At 38.8% G+C, this 18,471-nt stretch overlaps 1 protein-coding gene across 2 annotated transcripts in view; it reads left to right on the forward strand.

Moving 5' to 3' along the window:
• Positions 1–18,471, forward strand: part of Taok3 (TAO kinase 3) — a 133,151-nt gene that overhangs the window by 65,251 nt on the left and 49,429 nt on the right. For both annotated transcript variants that reach the window (XM_048342867.1, XM_048342868.1), the window contains exons 3-11: positions 1,186–1,396; positions 6,060–6,131; positions 6,760–6,861; positions 9,246–9,291; positions 10,255–10,351; positions 12,789–12,902; positions 14,025–14,116; positions 16,056–16,149; positions 17,062–17,143. In XM_048342867.1, the coding sequence (XP_048198824.1) occupies positions 1,277–1,396; positions 6,060–6,131; positions 6,760–6,861; positions 9,246–9,291; positions 10,255–10,351; positions 12,789–12,902; positions 14,025–14,116; positions 16,056–16,149; positions 17,062–17,143 (819 nt within the window). In that variant the 5' untranslated portion in view covers positions 1,186–1,276. The remainder of the gene's footprint in view (positions 1–1,185; positions 1,397–6,059; positions 6,132–6,759; positions 6,862–9,245; positions 9,292–10,254; positions 10,352–12,788; positions 12,903–14,024; positions 14,117–16,055; positions 16,150–17,061; positions 17,144–18,471) is intronic.

The following is an 18,471-nucleotide window of genomic DNA, read 5'->3' on the forward strand; positions in this document are numbered from 1 at the left end:
GAGTCACATATTTGGGGAATTTTATATAAATGGAGTCATACAATGTGTAATCTCTTATGGCTGGCTTCTTTTACTTGGCATAATGTTTACATGAATGCTCATGTTGGAGCATGTACCAATCAATACTCTATTCCCTTTTATAGCTAAGTAATATTCCATTGTATGGATATGCCACAGCTTGTTTCTTTGTTCACTAGTTAATAGACATTTGGATTATTTCTACATTCTGGCCATTATGAACAATACTGTTACAAGCAGTGCACAAGATTTGGGGTAGACATATATTTTCATTTCCCTTGGGTATAAGCCCAAGAATGGATTATCTGGCTTAATTATGGATGAGATATAACTCAGTGTTTAAGTTTTGGATGAATACATGCTGTTTTCTAGAATGTCTATGCCATTTTACACTTGTTCCCTCCAGAATTTTTTTTTTTTTTTTGCCAGTCCTGGGCCTTGGACTCAGGGCCTGAGCACTGTCCCTGGCTTCCCTTTGCTCAAGGCTAGCACTCTGCCACTGGAGCCACAGCGCCACTTCTGGCCATTTTCTATATATGTGGTGCTGGGGAATCGAAGCCAGGGCTTCATGTATACTAGGCAAGCACTCTTGCCACTAGGCCATATCCCCAGCCCCACCCCTCCAGAATTTTTAAACAGTTCTACCTTCTCCACGTCCTTACCTATACTTATATATTTTTTTAAATTTTTTTTTGCCAGTGCTGGGGCTTGGACTCAGGGCCTGAGCACTGTCCCTGGCCTCTTTTTGCTCAAGACTAGCACTCTGCCACTTGAGCCAGCACCACTTCTGGCCATTTTCTGTATATGTGGTACTGGGGAATTGAACCCCGGACTTCATGTGTACAAGGCAAGCATTCTTGCCACTAGGCCACATCCGCAGCCCCTATACTTATATTTTTGATCATAGCTATTCTGGAAAGTATGAAGAAGTATCTATTTGAAGTTTTATTTCTCTAATAAACTAACAATACTGGGCATCATTACATGTGTTAGTGGTCATTTATGTATCTTTGTACAAAAATGTTTATCCACATACTTGGTCTGTTTTTCATTTGGGCATCTTGTCATTTTAATATTGAATTGTAAACCCCCAATATATTTAATATTAATTTGAATTTATAATGGCTTATAAATTATCTGATTGGCAACTGTTATTTTTTTCTATAGGTACTAAAGATTTGTAAACATTCAGAGCTGTCAATGAGAGAATCAACTGACTGGGGTATTGGAAAGCTCAACCCTTGCAGGAGTGGCCACCATGCGTAAAGGGGTACTAAAGGACCCAGAGCTTGCTGATCTGTTCTACAAAGATGACCCTGAAGAACTCTTTATTGGTTTGCATGAAATTGGACATGGAAGTTTTGGAGCAGTGTATTTTGTAAGTACTTAAAAACAGTCATTCAGGCACTAGGAATGTGGTCTAGTGGTAGAATGCTTGTCTAGCACACATGAAGCCCTGGGTTCAATTCCTCAGTACCACATACACAGAAAAAGCCAGAAGTGACACTGTGACTCAAGTGGTAGAGTGCTAGCCTTGAGCAAAAGAAGCTCAGGGACAGCACCCAGGCCCTGAGTTCAAGCCCAAGGACTGGTAGAAAAAAACAAAACAGAAAAACAACAATCATTCAGATCTGCTTAGGAAAGTTTGAATTGCACTCATTCTCTACACACAGCTGTTAGTTGTGAACTATGCTTGATTTTCATATTTGTTCCACAAATTAAATGGTACCTCCCTTAAAGGTAAACCTACATGGCTGGAAGTCAGTTCTAAGATTCCAGGCTTTATTCATGGTAGCACACATATGTTAGAGCTTGAAGATTAGCCATATGCATTTGCTGTGAATAGAAAGCTCCTTCCCCTTCAAGGACTCTGTGCCTTCCTCCTCACCAAGAAGACTCCATACATTACACCCCCTACTGTCAAACACCCAACCCTTGCTCATTCTTCAGGTTTCAGCTTCAGTAATGTTACTTTTTTCACCACTAATTTTATGAATTTGGGTCTTCTCTTTCTTTTAGAGTGGGGTAAAGGTTTGGAAGTTGATTTTATTTTTCAAAGAACCAGTTCATTTCTCATTGATCCTTTTAGTTTCCTTGTTCTTTTAGTTTTCATTTCATTGATGGCAGCTCGTTCCTCTTTCCTTCTGCTGATTCAGGAATTGGCTTATTCTTGTTTTCCTAAAAACTCAAGGTACATCATTAGAGACCTCATTTATTTGTGGATCTTTGAATTTTGAGGGGAAAGGGGAGGGGTTAATGGGCTTGAACTCAGGGCCTGGGTGCTGTCCCTGAGCTTTTTTGCTCAAGGTGTATGCTCTACCCCAGACTTTTCTGCCTAGGCTGGCTTTCAACCTTGAGCCTCAGATCTCAGCCTCCTGAATAGCTAGGATTACAGACATGAACCACCAGCACCTGACTGGATCTCTGAATTTTTTTTCTTTATTTGGCTCTCTGAATTTTTAATGAAGGCATTCATAGATCTAAACTTCCCTCTACAACTGCTTTCATTTTGTCCTATAGATTCTGATGTTGTGTTTTCATTTTCATGTCCTTCTAAGCATGTTTAAATTTCCTCCTTTTTTTTTTTTTTTTTTTTTTGCCAGTCCTGGGCCTTGAACTCAGGGCCTGAGCACTGTCCCTAGCTTCTCTTTGCTCAAGGCTAGCACTCTGCCACTTGAGCCACAGCGCCACTTCTGGCCGTTTTCTATATATGTGGTGCTGGGGAGTCGAACCCCGGCTTTATGTATAGGAGTCAAGCACTCTTGCCACTAGGACATATTCCCAACAATTTCCTCCTTATTCCTTCAGTGATCCATTAATCATTCAAACATGTATTGTTCACTCTCCATGTGTTTGTATATTTTCAGTAGTTTCTAGCTTTATTCCATTGTGATGTGATAAAATGCAAGTGTTATTTCCATTTTCTTTAAGACTTGCTTTATTTCCTAAAATATAATCTATTTTTAAAAAGTTCTGTGGACTGCTGAAAAGGATATCTAATTTGTAACTGTTGAGTGGAATATTCTTTAGATGGCTATTAAGTCCATTTCATCTAAAGAGATTTTTAATTTTGAGGTTTACTTCTAGACGCTTCTGACTAATTTTGGTTTAAAATTTGTTTTGTGAGAGATATGAGTATCTATCTACTCCTGCTCAGTTTAGGGCTCCATTTTCTCGGATATCTTTTTCTGTCTTTCACTTTAAACCAACCTTTGTCTTTTCCAGTGAAGTACATTTCTTGTAGGAACCAAATGAAGGGGTCTTGCTTTTTAATCCAACCTGCTTGTCATTGCTTTGATTGAGTCAATTGAGAACATTGATATTGTTACTCTTTAAAAAGCATGTGATATTTCCTGTCATATGGTTATTTTGTGATTTTTTTTAAATCAAATCTGCCTGTCTGTGCCTTTTGATTGGAGAATTGAGAACATTAATATTAAGCTTTATTATTAAAAGGTATGTAGTTTTTATGATGTTTGCTTCTTTCCTAATCTTCATTTGCTTATCTACTTGTCTAGTGAGATTTATTTATTCCAGTAAACTTAAGATTGGGTTTAGCTTCCTTTCCTGTGTTTAAAATTCCTGTAGGTATCTTCTGCAATGCTAGCTCAATAGTTATGAATTCATCCAGTTTTTGTTCATCATGGAAGGTTTTTATTTTTGTTTCAATTGTGAAGGATAGCTTTTCTAAATACAGTAATCTAGGTTGGCAGTTATTTTCTTTCAGACTTTGAAATACAGCATTCCATGACCTCCTTGTTGTGGAGTTCTGTTCAGAAATCTGATATTATTCCGATGGGTTTGCTTTTATATGTTATTTGGTACTTCTCTCTTGAAGCTTTCAATATTCTTTCCTTGTTCTGTATACTTAATGTTTTAACTATAAGGAAATGTTCTTTCCTGGTCTCGTCTGTTTCATGTTCTAAATAGCTCCTACAAATCTGTCTCTGTCTCTCTCTGTCTCTCTCTGTCTCTGTCTCTCACTCTCCTTCTCTCTCTCTCTTGATTTGGGACATTTTCTGCTATTGTTTTGTTGAATATATATTTTTATACCATTGGCTTGCTCCTCCTCTCCTTCCTTTTCCTCCTTTGTCTTCTCCCATTACTCATAGATTTAATCTTTTATTGATGTCCCAGAGATCTGTGTGTTTCCAACTTTTACTTATATCGCTGTCTGAATGTTCTAATTCATCTACTTTCCTCTTTGAGCTTTCATATTCTTCAACTTGATCTGTTCTATTGATGAGGAGGATTTCAGCTGAATTATCTGACTTACCAAGATTTTCATTTCTAGAATTTTAATTTTTTTCTAAGTAAATTCCTCTTTTATTTTAGTCAGAGGTTTGTATTCCTTCTGTAGTTCGTCACATGTTTTTTAGTATACTTTTAAGTTGTATTGATTGTTCTCACGATCTTCCTTTTTAATTCTTTGTCTGAAATTTTATCTACAATAAAATTCCTTTCCTCAGCCACCCTAGTCACATTTTAGTGCAACATTTAGATGATGTGGACATAGATAGATCTCCCTCCTCACAGAAAGCTCTATTGGAAAGAATTATCATTGATATATTATGTTATAACTTCAACAAACATATACTAATCACATCATTATTGTTTTTACAAAAGTAGAACCTTGTTGCACAGCTTTTGGCCATATTTTTTCATGTCTGTACACACACACACAAACACACACACACACACACAGACTGCCTTTTACTTTAAGAATTATTTCAGGGGCTGGGGATATGGCCTAGTGGCAAGAGTGCTTGCCTCGTATACATGAGGCCCTGGGTTCAGTTCCCCAGCACCACATATACAGAAAATGGCCAGAAGTGGCGCTGTGGCTCAAGTGGCAGAGTGTTAGCCTTGAGCAAGAAGAAGCCAGGGACAGTGCTCAGGCCCTGAGTCCAAGGCCCAGGACTGGCCAAAAAAAAAGAATTATTTCAGTAAATGGCCATATTCTCTTTATTAGGTTGGTTCTCCATTAGTGGACATATCCTTTTCTTTCTTTTATTTTTAAACAGTTGTGGAGTTTGAATTCAGGGCAGTCCCTGAGCTCTTTTTGCTCAAGGTTAGCACTCTACCACTTTGAGCTGTAATGGCGTCCAAGGGAGGGGGGGATCCCCCATCCCTCCAAGAGTTCACCACTCAGAGACAGTCTCAAGTAAAAAGATGAATTTATTGGGGAAGTTCCGGATGGATCGGTCCTAGGTTTCAGAAAAACATGTAGCACAGGACAGTGGCACAGAGACTTACTTCCAGAGGATTCCAACAAACCAATTCAGCTCCAATGGAGAGCTGAATTGGGACGCCATGCGGACGACAGACACAAGACTGGAACATGTGACATGGCGTAATGGCACCTAAGCTCGCCTGCCCCTAAATAGGGTCAGGTCAGGGGTCAGGGTCACAGGAAGCTCCCAGTTCCAAGCACTTGACAAACAGGTTCAGTAACCTATAGACTAAATGCCGCCCCTGTCTCTTGGGGTTCAGGAACTCCCATTACCTGGAGATGGGAATCCAGGCACGCCCACCAAGAATTGGTGTGCAGATTCAGGGGGTGTGGGACACTGTTGTTCACAGGGAGAGAGAATCTTCCAGGGCCTCTGAGCAGAGGGGGCTGAGGAGATAGTAGAGATGGAGTCTGCTTCTGCCCGCTTTCCCTGGCCAGATCTGACCTCCATATTACAGAGCCATAGCTCTACTTTCGTTTTCTGGTGGTTAATTGGAGGTAAGAGACGCACAGGGACTTTTCTTCCCAGGCTGTCTTTGAACTGTGATCCTCAGATCTCAGCCTCTTGAGTAGCTAGGATTACAAGTGTGAGCCACAGCACCCAGCCATAATCCATATATATATGACAACTTATATTCAGGAAAGGATAAAGAGAAACTGTTCCTCAAAGTTGAGGAACAAAGTTGTCCCATCTTGGAGCATCTCTAAACAGTGGCATTGAACTCTGAGGATATATTTTTATTAAACCATCTAGTCAAATATTAAACATGATTCATTGTATTTTTTTCCATTTTTCCCTGGAACACAGGCCACAAATGCTCACACCAATGAGGTGGTGGCGGTTAAGAAAATGTCCTACAGTGGAAAACAGACACATGAGGTAAGAAGAGACCACAGCTGTCCAGTCTGATGTATCAGCAAAGGGGAAGAGCTGGTGTTCCCAGCATGCTAGGGTGATCATGAGTAATGATACAGCACAGTGTATATTTCACAATAACTTGAAGAGAGGATCTGTATGATCTCACCACAAGGAAAGGTAAATGTTTGAACTGATAGATATGGTAAGTGCCTTGATTGGAAAATGGCACCATATCAAGATATATAAGAACATTGCATTATACCCCACAAATACATTAAATTAATATGTATCTATTAAAAATAAAGCAAAAGTTACAGAGAAGTAATTCACAAAATTATTTAAATGTTTCCTTATCACAATTCTTTCCCCCCCCCCTTCTATGGAAAAGAATAAAAGTTCCTAATAGTTTAGCTTAATTAACTATTTTATACATTAGCATGTATAATATCTATTTATTATAATACACTTTGTGAAAGATTTGCAATTACTTGTACTCAAACTTGATATAATACAAGTTTAAATAGCTCCATCATTTATGAAACATTTACTACATGCTCATTTATAATCATGATGACATTATATATGTACACTTGATAAAATGCTATTTTCAGTTTGAAACTGAAAACATTTCTTTTCTGAGTTTTAATAGAAATGGCAAGACATACTTAAAGAAGTTAAATTTTTACGACAGTTGAAGCATCCTAATACCATTGAATACAAAGGCTGTTATTTGAAAGAGCACACAGCTTGGGTAAGTCAGAGTCTCTTAAATACTCTTTCTATTGCTTATCAGAAGTATAAAAGTCTCTGTCCCATTTCTGTCCCACTGGAGTTTTGTTACCAGTATTTGACATTTGTTAATACTTCCAAGATGTCTTAAGATATACATTCCATAAGATTAAATATGATTCCATTAGATTAAGTATAAGGCTATTGGAAATCTCCTGTCAACACTCAGCAAAGAATTGTGATGTCTTAATAACATCATCTTATAATGATTTATTTGTAAAAGCAAGTGGCAGGGCTTTTGAGTCACATGTGAACATTTTTATCTTACTCATTTTTTATCCCTTCTCCTGCTACTCCAGTTCACATACACACAAGAGCTGGACTTGTGCTGGATATTTTCATCTCTGTGCATTGTTTACTCAGAGGACCTACCATGTACTTAAAGTGAAAAAGTCATTTCTCCCACTCTATTGGATATTTTATATGACTGCGTTTCTTATTTTTAAACTGGCTCAGGAAGTACCACTTAGAACGTGAAAATATTAACCTTTGCAGGTTATCAGGTTGAACTTCTGATAACTGAAAGTTCAAGTAAGTTATGATTCAGTGCTTACCTGTACCAAGTCCTTTCTTGTGTGTACTCCTTAATTATGGAATGGAATCATTGCTCCTAAGCAGTGTACCTAAACATAAACATTTCCACAAAAGCAGACCTTACAGTACCTACAACTATTGTTTCCATTCTGAACAGAGGAAATTAACCAAAGGAGCATCTTTTTATCTGGAAATCAGTTCTCTAGCAACCTCAGATGACCTGGAAGAGTCTAGAATGGGATTTCCATCAGGCAGAATAAATGTTACAAAATCCAGGTTCTAAATCTCATGTGTTTTAGGTCTTTAGGAAATCCCTGGAGCTCTTACTTGAAAGCTATTTACTCGTAATATTACTTAGAGTGCTAATAAGCTTGGTTACCTAGGGTCTATCTACAACAGGTCTGATAAACTAATTAGAAGGTGACCTTAGGAATGGGCCTTCTGGAAAAATACATACAAGTGGGTCCAAGAATAATTTGCCCAGGAGGAAGAAGCCCATAGAGCTAGAAGCCAGACCCAGTGATTTTAAAGGTAGAGCAGCTAGAGATGTCCAGTCTCATCAGCTGTACAGCTGATCGATGTACAGCTTTTTCACATTATGGATTAGCAAGATGAAGAATATCTGTGACAAAAATGTTGAAATTTTTAACACATAACTTAAAAAATATACACACTGAACATATTCCATTCAGTTTTGAAATTGTGTACGAATGGTCCCTGACTCTGAGCAGTTCACTTTAGGAGTTTTCAGTTTTAAGTGAACATTCAATGAAAACCATAATCTGGTTTAAAATCTTTTCTTGTAGTACTGGGGTTTGAACTCAGATCCTTTCACTTGCTAAACAGGTACTGCTGAGCTATACCTCCAGCCTTTCTTGCTATTTTATATAGGGTTACTTTTGCCTCAGTATTTACGCTCCCATGTACTTGGGATGACAGGCATGCATCACAACAACCAGCCATGGGTTGAGATGGAGTCTTGTGAACTTTTTTGCCCTGGTGAACTATAATCCTCCTTACCTCCACCTCCAGAGTATCTAGAGTTACAGGCATGAACCACCACACCTTGCCTGGATTTGGAATTTTGAGTTTTTCCCCCCTCTGGCTAGTGATGTGTGGTACAGTACTATCCATTGATGTTGGGCAGTGGCAGCAAGCTGCAACTCCCTGTCACCTCCTGATGATAAAGACAACCAACATTCTGCAGAATATTGTACCCCTTTCTCCCTGTTATTCCTGGCAGACATATTCCAAGAATCCATAGTCCCGGACCTCATTACCCCTGGGAGGAGGTGTTCCAAGAATCCCAGTGAATTCCTAAACCCACAGACAATACCAGTCTCTGTACATAGCTTGACTTCTCCCATGCATACACACCTGTGGTAAAGCCTAAAATTTTTTAATTAGGCATAGTAAGATATTAGTAACAATTGCTAATAACTAATAAACAGTAAAGCATTTCCAAATATATACTCCAGTGAAATTGCCAACATCCACTCCACTTGTACTTTGGGCCCATCAGTGAATAAACTGGGATTTGGTTGAACATGGCACTGCAGCACTGTGAAAGCTGATCTGGAAGTTGATTTGATAACCAAGATGAGTACTAAGTGACAATAGGTGGGTGGTACATACAGAGGGGATACTCTAGACAAAGGATGGCTCACTTCTTGAGCAGAACAGAGTGAGACAGTGAGAGATCTCATCATGCTACTCCAAATAACATCCAATTTAATATTTATGTATTGTTCATCTTTAGAACTTACCATTTCATATTTTATTGTTCTGATTTTTCTTTTTACTTTGTTGTAGTTGGTGATGGAGTACTGCTTAGGCTCTGCCTCTGATTTGTTGGAAGGTAAGCTCTGGAAATAAATGCACTGGTTGCACCCTTTTTTCTCTTTTACCTTGTTCAGTACATTGTCTCTCCCTGTTTTAAAGTGCAGTCTGGAGCAGTCCACTTTGATAAAGATAGGGTTGTGCTGGTAAGCATCACTGTACCATCACTGAAGTATCATATGATGTTAGCACCTCTCCTGTCATTCATTCATGTACCCTCCAAGGCAGGCCCTGATAAATTATTGCGTTGATATGATGTGGTGTGTGTGTATTCAAATACATCAAGTACCTGCATATACATAATAGGGAGTTAAGAGTTAACAGATATATTGTTATTTAACCCTCTCCAATATAATAACTGACCCAGTTCTCCTCTGCAGATGTTGTTATAACCAGAAACTATGTTATAATTTTACATTAAAATATGTCTTAGATCATCCTTGATCTCTGAATAGAAATTGCTTATTAGCTGCTTTCACAAATAATGAAAACCTGTGGTTAGAGGGGGTAATTATAGATGGCTCTGTGGCAGAGGAAAATAATGTGACCTAGAACACTCCAGGCATTTAGAATGTCAGAAGGACATGTGGTATATTCACGCCACACCAGCTGAAAGCAGTGTGGCATTAACTGGTAACTAACTGATAAATTAGCAATGCACTACTTAATATTAGGATTTTATTGTTTTTTTGAGGGGTAGATCTGTTTTGTTTCTCACATTTGGGTTTTCTCTTATCTGATTATGTATTGCTATTCTCTAAAAAATATATACCCTGGGAGGGGGGAAATGAGGAAGGAGGTAACAAGTAGAACAAGAAATGTACTCACTGCCTTTCATATGAATCTGTAGCCCCTCTGTATCACACTTTGACAATAAAAAATATATATGTATATACATATACCCTATGTATTTAAGTGAATATTATTTCCGCATCTTCATTTGACAAAGTACATGATGGATTTTCCCTTCCTCCTTCCTCAGTTCATAAGAAGCCACTTCAGGAAGTGGAGATAGCTGCCATTACCCATGGTGCTTTGCAGGGACTAGCCTACCTACATTCTCATGCACTGATTCACAGGTAAGGTTCGTTTTCCCTTCTCTTACAGGACTCTTTTCCAAGAACCTAGTGCAAGTTCTAACTTTCAGGGTACCTAAGGTTTTATGAGAAGCAAACAGATGCTACTGTTCTTAGATGCAAGGAATTAGGTTGCCAGAATTTACCTCCATCTTCTGGCCTCCTCTCTCATTCATCCAAAAAGATTTATGTCATCTTTGTTCTATAGGTTAACATTCTCCAGGCCAACCATTTCAGGGAAACTCAAGGAAGAGCCTAGTAACTCTTGATAAAATGTCGCCAAAAAAAGAAAAATAAACCTTTCTTTGACATATTTCTTAGCTGAGTTTCTTCTGTTGCAAATAACAAGTTAATAGTCTATAAACAGATGCTGTTTCATAACTTTCAAACGCTTCACATTCCTAACATCTACATTATGGTGAATGAAAGATTAAACTCAGAAAGATGTAAATAATGTGCCCATTATTTCAGAGCATTGAAGTAATAGAGTAAGAACTGCAACTCAAACTTCCTAATTTATAATCCAATAATCCACTGATTTTTTAATCCATTTTCTTTTCCTTTATTTATTTCCTTCCTTCCTTCTATTTTTATTGGAGCTGATGTTTGAATTCAGGGCCTCTTGCAATTGATAAGCCTCTCTCCACTCCCCGCTCCTTCCTCCACTAACTTTTCCTGAAGAAAGCTGCTTGTCATTAAAGAGCTTCTAGTCCTGATTTTCATGAATAGTAATAGCAGAATAGCTCCCAAATGCAAAGGACTTGAGATGCCTTGCAGCCAAGGGAAACACTTGGCATTTACTAGGAAGAAATGAAACTATTAGGTCACAGTTCCCCCTTTAGCTTCTGTTTCAGAAATCACCCTGCAGCAGCCTTGACAGTTACTAGAACTACAAGAGCAGAACTTCCTTAATACAGGCCCATCAGATCCTGCCAGGAACTGGCCTTCGTCATCATGAAGGAGAAATAGTGGGTAGGGAGTGGAGCTCAGTGGTAGAACATTTACCTAGTGTGACAACGGAGGTCCCATCGCCAGCATCACACAACAAAACTAAATGTGTTTCTTTGTGTGTATGTGTGTCCTAATTGCATCTAAATACATTTGTTATAATACCCATATTTGAAGACCTTTAAAAAGTGTGTTTCTTTGGAACTAAGATGATATTGCTGAGTGAATTATTTGCCTGTGTGTGTCTTTATTGCCTGAATATCCACACTGACCTACTGTTCTATTCTGAATAATACAGTATCATCTTTGGTTTGTAAAAGAAGTTGGAAAGATAAAAAACACTTAAATATTGTTCTTTCATTTTAAAATGAATACTATGTCCAGTTTTTATTATTTTCATTTGAGAGGTAGTCTTCTAGTTGAAAATAAAAGAATATATTTCTGTGTTGCAAAGAGAAGTAAATAATGCCTTTTTTTTTAGTTCTCTCTGCCAATGTCCAATGCAACCAAGAGGAAAGAAACTTCATTTTCAAGGGAAGTTTTTGCAAAAGTTGCTTGGGAAGCATTTAAACTTGACCATTTTCAACCTGGAATAAGTTTTGCTCATTTTTTTCTGCTTTATCTTTCCATGGTCCATAAACTTACAGTTCCTGGCTTCTATGCTCATTACACTTCATGTCTTTTTGTAATTAAACATAAGGAAAACATCCCCATCTTCATTATAAATGACTTTACTGAGGAGTGAATCTTTTTAATCATATTTTTAAAACTTTTTTGCTCCACAAAAAGTCTAATATCTTTAGTCATAAACACTTGCGATTCTTTGTCTAACACAATCAAAATGCCACATCCTAACCCCTAATCCTTGTTTGTTTTGATCTTTCAGGGTCTTCCTTTTACTGTACGGTGTTACTTTTAAAACAATACCTTCTATCTAGCATGCACCATCAAGTGCCTTAGAGTTGCAGTTACAATTAAAAGCAAAGATAAAGGGTAACAGGCAAAAAAGAAAAGGTAGGTGCACAGTGGAGGGTTATTGCAGGTACCAAAGCAGAGTCCTCATAGTTTCATGTAGGCTCCCAAAATGCTATATAATCTGGAAGAAAAAATAAGAAAGGCAGTTAGAATGGTACCAATTTCTCTACCCAAGGAATATACTTCAGTGACTGGATTTAGCATTGAAGAAGAAGCTTTTGAAAGGGGTAGCAGCTGAAGAGCTTTCCTTGTCTGCTGTGTCTGCCTTTCTTCTCGCTCTATACCCTCCCTCTGAAGGAAGCTCTTTAAGTAATTACAGTGTTGTACCTGTAAGTACACCCAGGAATCTGGACCCCTCTGACAATGTGCAGTAGTTATTAACTTCTCCTTCTAGCTATCTAAGCAAAGTTTGTTGTTGTTTTAAATAAACTTTTTAATCTTATTAACTGCATGCTCTGACCTATCCCATAATCAAAATTGAGAGGTAATTTTCTGATCCTTTTTTTTTTTCCTCCAGGGACATTAAGGCAGGAAATATTCTCCTGACAGAACCAGGCCAGGTGAAACTGGCTGATTTTGGATCTGCCTCCATAGCTTCTCCTGCCAATTCCTTTGTAGGCACACCTTATTGGTATGTAGACTTAGAAAATAGACCAAAGCATTAAAATACATACACATAAACAAGATGAAGCTCTGGAGTCTGTTTGGTGTTGTTTTCTTCTTTGCAATGTATATTACCCATGTGCCCCAAATGGGATTTTATTTGAGAAAGTTAGAGAAGTCACAAGCAAACAAAGAAGCACTTTAAGTTCTGAGTATTCAACTTAGAATGACTTTAAATTGTTCAAATAAGGGTTGATGTCACTGTGTGTAAACTGAGCAGGATTATCAACTCACTGACCAAGCTCAGGTTTTGGATTTCATTGGAGGTTTCTTTTGAAGTTCTCTCTTGAGGCAGAGTGTCCAGGTAAGGACAGCCTTCTCGGGTGAGCCAACAAGTGTTAAGTGTTACCTTCCGGTGAATGAGCTTTCCCATGTACCATCCTGCGCATCATTCCAACTTGAAGTTGTTCCCTATTCTAATCCAGATTTCTTGCCTGCCTTTTGTAGATACACTGGAATTTCCTTATATCTTGGGGAATTATTTGTATGCTGGGAAATGAATTACTTACTAAAAAAAACATCAGCTGCTGTTTGAATTTTTTCTTACACCATCAAATAGCATTTACCAAGCAACTGCTTCCACACAATGATAGAATATAGTTCTATCCAAAGTATATTAAACTGACATGGCCCATGACCTCCTAATGAAAAGATACTGTGACAGACAAGCAAAGTGACACTTTATTACAGCAGCCTGCTTTGTAAGTGTGGTCTTTAAAAATCACTAGTGGCTTTATTTTCATGTTAATTTATCTGTGCTTTATATATGCTAACCCTTTGCCCATTTCTATGGGGTAACTACTAGAATTCTCTCCATTTTTATAGGTGGAGAAACTGATATACAAACAGATTTCTTACCCAAGGTCAAACCAATAGTAAAGAGTAAAACCAGGACTTACTGAAAATAATCTGTTATTGCACATAAATCACTAAGTATATTTTACATTTTAAATATTTTTTCAAAATGATAGGTGTAAAAAATATCAGGTAAAATTATTAAGTGTGCTTAGGCACATTTTGGCACTGAACCACTTTATAAGGGAAATTGTTTTTTATTTTTGACCTGCGTTTTATGTGTTTTCTTTGGTAGGATGGCTCCAGAGGTGATCTTAGCTATGGATGAAGGACAGTATGATGGGAAAGTTGACATTTGGTCCCTTGGGATTACCTGCATAGAACTGGGTTAGTAATAGGCTGTTTTATATTTTTTCGGAGTCACACCTCATGATTGTCATATAACTTATCCAGATGTTAGCTAGATTACAAACATGAGCCAACATACCCAGCTATCTTGTCTAGTTTATGGGTCACCAAGCTTTGTTATTATATCGTTATCTTCTTCCTAATGATCTGTTTTCTTTCTTTAGCCCCTAACCCTGCCATTTCTCTTGTGCAACTCAGTGTCCTGAGAGCTTAAATTTTCATTTTTACCTGGTGAATGAAGGGCTTCCTATCCCCCTCATAGTTGTTGAGGCCATCACAAAATATCTGACATATACCTCAAGACTTAGTCTCTTCTTGGGCATTTTTGTGACTGCTTTCTGCACAAAGATTCTCTCTTGACAAAGCTCCTTTACTTTAATCTGTCTTGACTTTATCCATTTCTTTAGCAGATATTCTGGGGCTGTGAACCAGGTGCTGTTCGCAGAACTATGGATGCAGTGATGAAAATAGGAAACACTGTCACTGCCCTCATGATATTTAGTACATAGGACACCTGTTAAGTAAAGCATTACACAGTCACAGGGGCTATAACATGGTAGAAAGAAAAAGCCAAATTCACAGTGACAAAAATCTAATGGGAGATCTGTACTGAGAAATCAGGAGAAGCTTCCCTGAGTAAGTGATTGCAAACATATAGTAAGCCCTGAATAAATACTTATGAAACTACTGCAGAAATAGAATTATATTTGAAGTGAAACCTGAAAGAGTGTCAAGAATTAGCTAGAACTGGGTTTCGTGCTATGCCTGTCATCCCAACTAGTTGGGAGGCTACAACAGGAGGGTCATTTGAACCCAACAGTTTGGGAGCAACCTGGATAACATAGTGAGTAAGGGATGTGGATGGAGAGCTATGAATGGAGGGTTATAGGCTGGGAATGTAGCTCAATGATAAAGTCACCTGCCTAGCATATGCAAGGCTCTGTTCAATCCCTAGAACAAAATGGGGGGCAGAAGCCAGATAAAATGTAGACAATGAAGAGAGAAGGGAGAGGGGTTAGATGTAGAAAGCAGACCAGTAGAAGTGCCTGAGCATAGTTTCTTCAGTGAAGATAAAGATGACAGAAAAAAAAAAATGGAGAAAGAACAGCTTTCCAGGAAGATGCTCTATAGGTAGCCGGGACCATGTCTGGAAGACAGTGGTTTGAAGCCAGCCTGAGCAAAAAAGTACTCAAGACTCCATTTCCAATTAACCAGCAAAAAGCTGGGCTGGAGGCATGGCTCAAGTGATAGAGTATCAGCTGATCAAACACAAACCTGAGTTGAAATCCCAGTAATGTGGAGGGAGGGAAGAAGGAAGGAAGAAAAGAAGAGAGGGGAGCAGAGGGAAGGAGAGGGGAGGGGAGGACCAGGCTTTGTGTATTACTGATCCTCCACTTCCTCCCTCACACATCCCTGCTCCTCTCCCAACAATTTTTTTGCTTAGATGAGCTGCCAAACTCTTCATTAAAGAGGATTATCTCCCATACATGTTAGTAAGATTTCAAATGTTCCATTCCATAATAATTTTTGTCTATTCTGTTCTATTATTTTAAATGAGTCCATACTTAATAGTTAAAGCATATCCATGCATGAAGATGTTTATACCTGTTATAGGAAAGTAGGCAATGATCCATATTCTGAAGATCCGTGAAAAAGACACAAGGAATTTTTCTCACACCCTTTGAAGCAGGCTCTGTTAGGAGCTTTGCCAATGTCCATTAAAAGACCAGCAGTCTGTGAATGGCTGTCCTGGGCTGACCTTCGAGATTAAAATAAGTGGGTCGTGTGGCATGATGACAGTAATGAGCTGTCTATCGATTGGGAAGCCATGCTTTGCACAGAGTTCCTTATTTCTCTCTCTCTCTCTCTCTGACTGGTTTATTTCCTGAACGGCCTTATCATGTTTCTTCCCTTGCAGCTGAAAGGAAGCCCCCGCTTTTCAACATGAATGCGATGAGTGCTTTGTATCACATTGCCCAGAATGACTCCCCCACCTTGCAGTCCAGTGAATGGTAAGACTGCTGTCCTTCCTCATCTTCAATAAAATGCTCATAGTAGCTGACAGTATCATTAAATTGCAGTTTCTATAGCTGACCCTTCATTGTATGTCACAGTCAGTGACAAAGTGTCTTCACACCTGTGGTGCTGTAAGTACACACATGTGCAGTTTCTAGTTCTGCCCTTACCTGGGCTGGTGCTGTGTCCTACTGTGTACAGCATCTGAAATCCCAGGGGGAACACAGTCCTGCCAGTCACCCCCTCATCAGCCCTCATTAGCCCTGTTGGTGTCATCTTTCCCATTGTCATCTGTTTACTTTATTTATAGTTAAGAGGAAGGACAGAATGTTTAGTATCTATAAGGAAGGTGTATTGTTCTTTCCTCTGAAATATGACATCTACATAACATTGAGGCCACAAGAGTTCTAGAAAGCAGACAAAGTGGGGTTTTCAGGATAGAAGGTATTTTCCTTCAGAAATTATATCCCCAGGACCTCTATGCCTTGTGCCTCAGGGTTTGCTCCCTTGTTAGAGCTGTGGGCGGAAAGGAATATGAAGAACATAGACTTGACACCATGAGGGTTGTTATCTCATAGGAGTAGGATGTATTGAACAGTTATGTATTAGTGTAGGGTATCATTTCCTGATATGCATTATGGTTTAGCCTAAGTGTGCTGCTCCCTTATGTGTGACTGGGTGTGTACATGTTGACTAACTTGAAACAGTGTCATCCAGAAGAATTAATCTCAGATACCTTAAAACTTAAGAGAACATGGGAATAGTCTAGTTCTCCTAAGATTCCAAAGCACTGGTTTGTTAAAATCTCCTAACATACAAACCTTTGTCTAGAATAAAGTTGTTTTATATAATCAAGTGCTCACTCTGAATTCCCTCATTTGGCCTTCTTTTCATATATTCCCACACAGGACAGACTCCTTCAGGAGATTTGTTGATTACTGCTTGCAGAAAATACCTCAGGAAAGGCCAACATCAGCAGAACTATTACGGGTAAATTTTCAGTTATATTTGAGATGCAAGTGTTAAACTCCCACTGTGAGGGGACATGGTAAATCATTACAGTTAGGGTATCATGGCAAACTGGGTTAGAATGTCCCTTGTCACTTACCCAGAGATAGAAGTAGGCAAAGAAACAGCAAGATCACCATGATATATGTGCCGCAAATTCTCCATGGGTTGTTTACCCTTTTCTTGTCCTCTTTCCCATTCCTCCCCCTCTTTTTTTTTTCTTTTGTCTTACAATAAAGATTATTCCCAGCCAGGTGCTGGTGGCTCACACCTGTAGCTTCAGGAGGCTGAGATCAGAGGATCATGGTTCAAAGCCAGCCTGGGCAGAAAAGTCCATAAGACTCTTACCTCCAATTAGCCAGCAAAAAGCAGGAAGTGGAGTTGAGGCTCAAGTGGTAGAGCAAAAGAAGCTTAGGAACAGCACTCAGGCCCTAGGACTGGCGTGCGCACACACACGAGTATTCCCTGCTAGTTGTGGTCATCATAGCGATGTTTCTGTGCCTAACATTATAAGCACAGATTTCAATGCAATGCCCTCAGATCTGAGTCTGCCAGGGGTTCAAGTGCCAAAGTTAGGTTGTTGCAAATCTTTCAGCAATGAAGCTGTGTGGTTGCCAAAGCATACATTTACATGACATTACACTGTAGGCGATAATGGTGAGAATATCTTGTGAACCACATCCACTAGACTGAAACAAAATTTTGAGCATCTCTTTATGATGTTTTTCTATGGACTGCTATAAATTTCACACATGTGGTCCATCACCATCATCACAATGTGTGGGGATCTCCTGCAATATTAATATATGCAGCACTCCAGATTTGTAATCTTTTTCTTTGTGTGTGGTCTTCAATGCTGTATTTTTGTTTGTTTCACTCCAAATTGACTGGGTTTTATTCCTGAATAGTTTTGATTGTTATTTTTTTAAGGAAAACTCAGAAGGCTTCTGTTACCTAAATTTATAAATCTTAACAATGTCTTCTGTTTTTATCATCGAAGAACACCTTGTCTGGGTCATGGATTTGTGGTTTGCATTTTTTTTCTTTAGACCCTGTAGACATTGTTCTCTAATTTTCGGGTTTTGCGTGTTAGTGGAAATGTAGATCTGAAGCCGACTTACCTAAAAGTAAAGGTTTTCTTGTTGAATGTCAGGCCACAGGAATCTGGTAACAGAGGCAACGGGGCCAGACTTGATCTCATTCTCCCTTGTGCCTGAGCCACAGATTCTAGACATGAACCACTTTGTCTACCTGAGCCACAGCTTCACAAATCTACAGGGAGAGACAACAAGGAGAACAAAACACCAGAA

Source organism: Perognathus longimembris, chromosome 3 (assembly GCF_023159225.1).
Source record: "Perognathus longimembris pacificus isolate PPM17 chromosome 3, ASM2315922v1, whole genome shotgun sequence".
Lineage (NCBI taxonomy): Eukaryota > Metazoa > Chordata > Mammalia > Rodentia > Heteromyidae > Perognathus > Perognathus longimembris.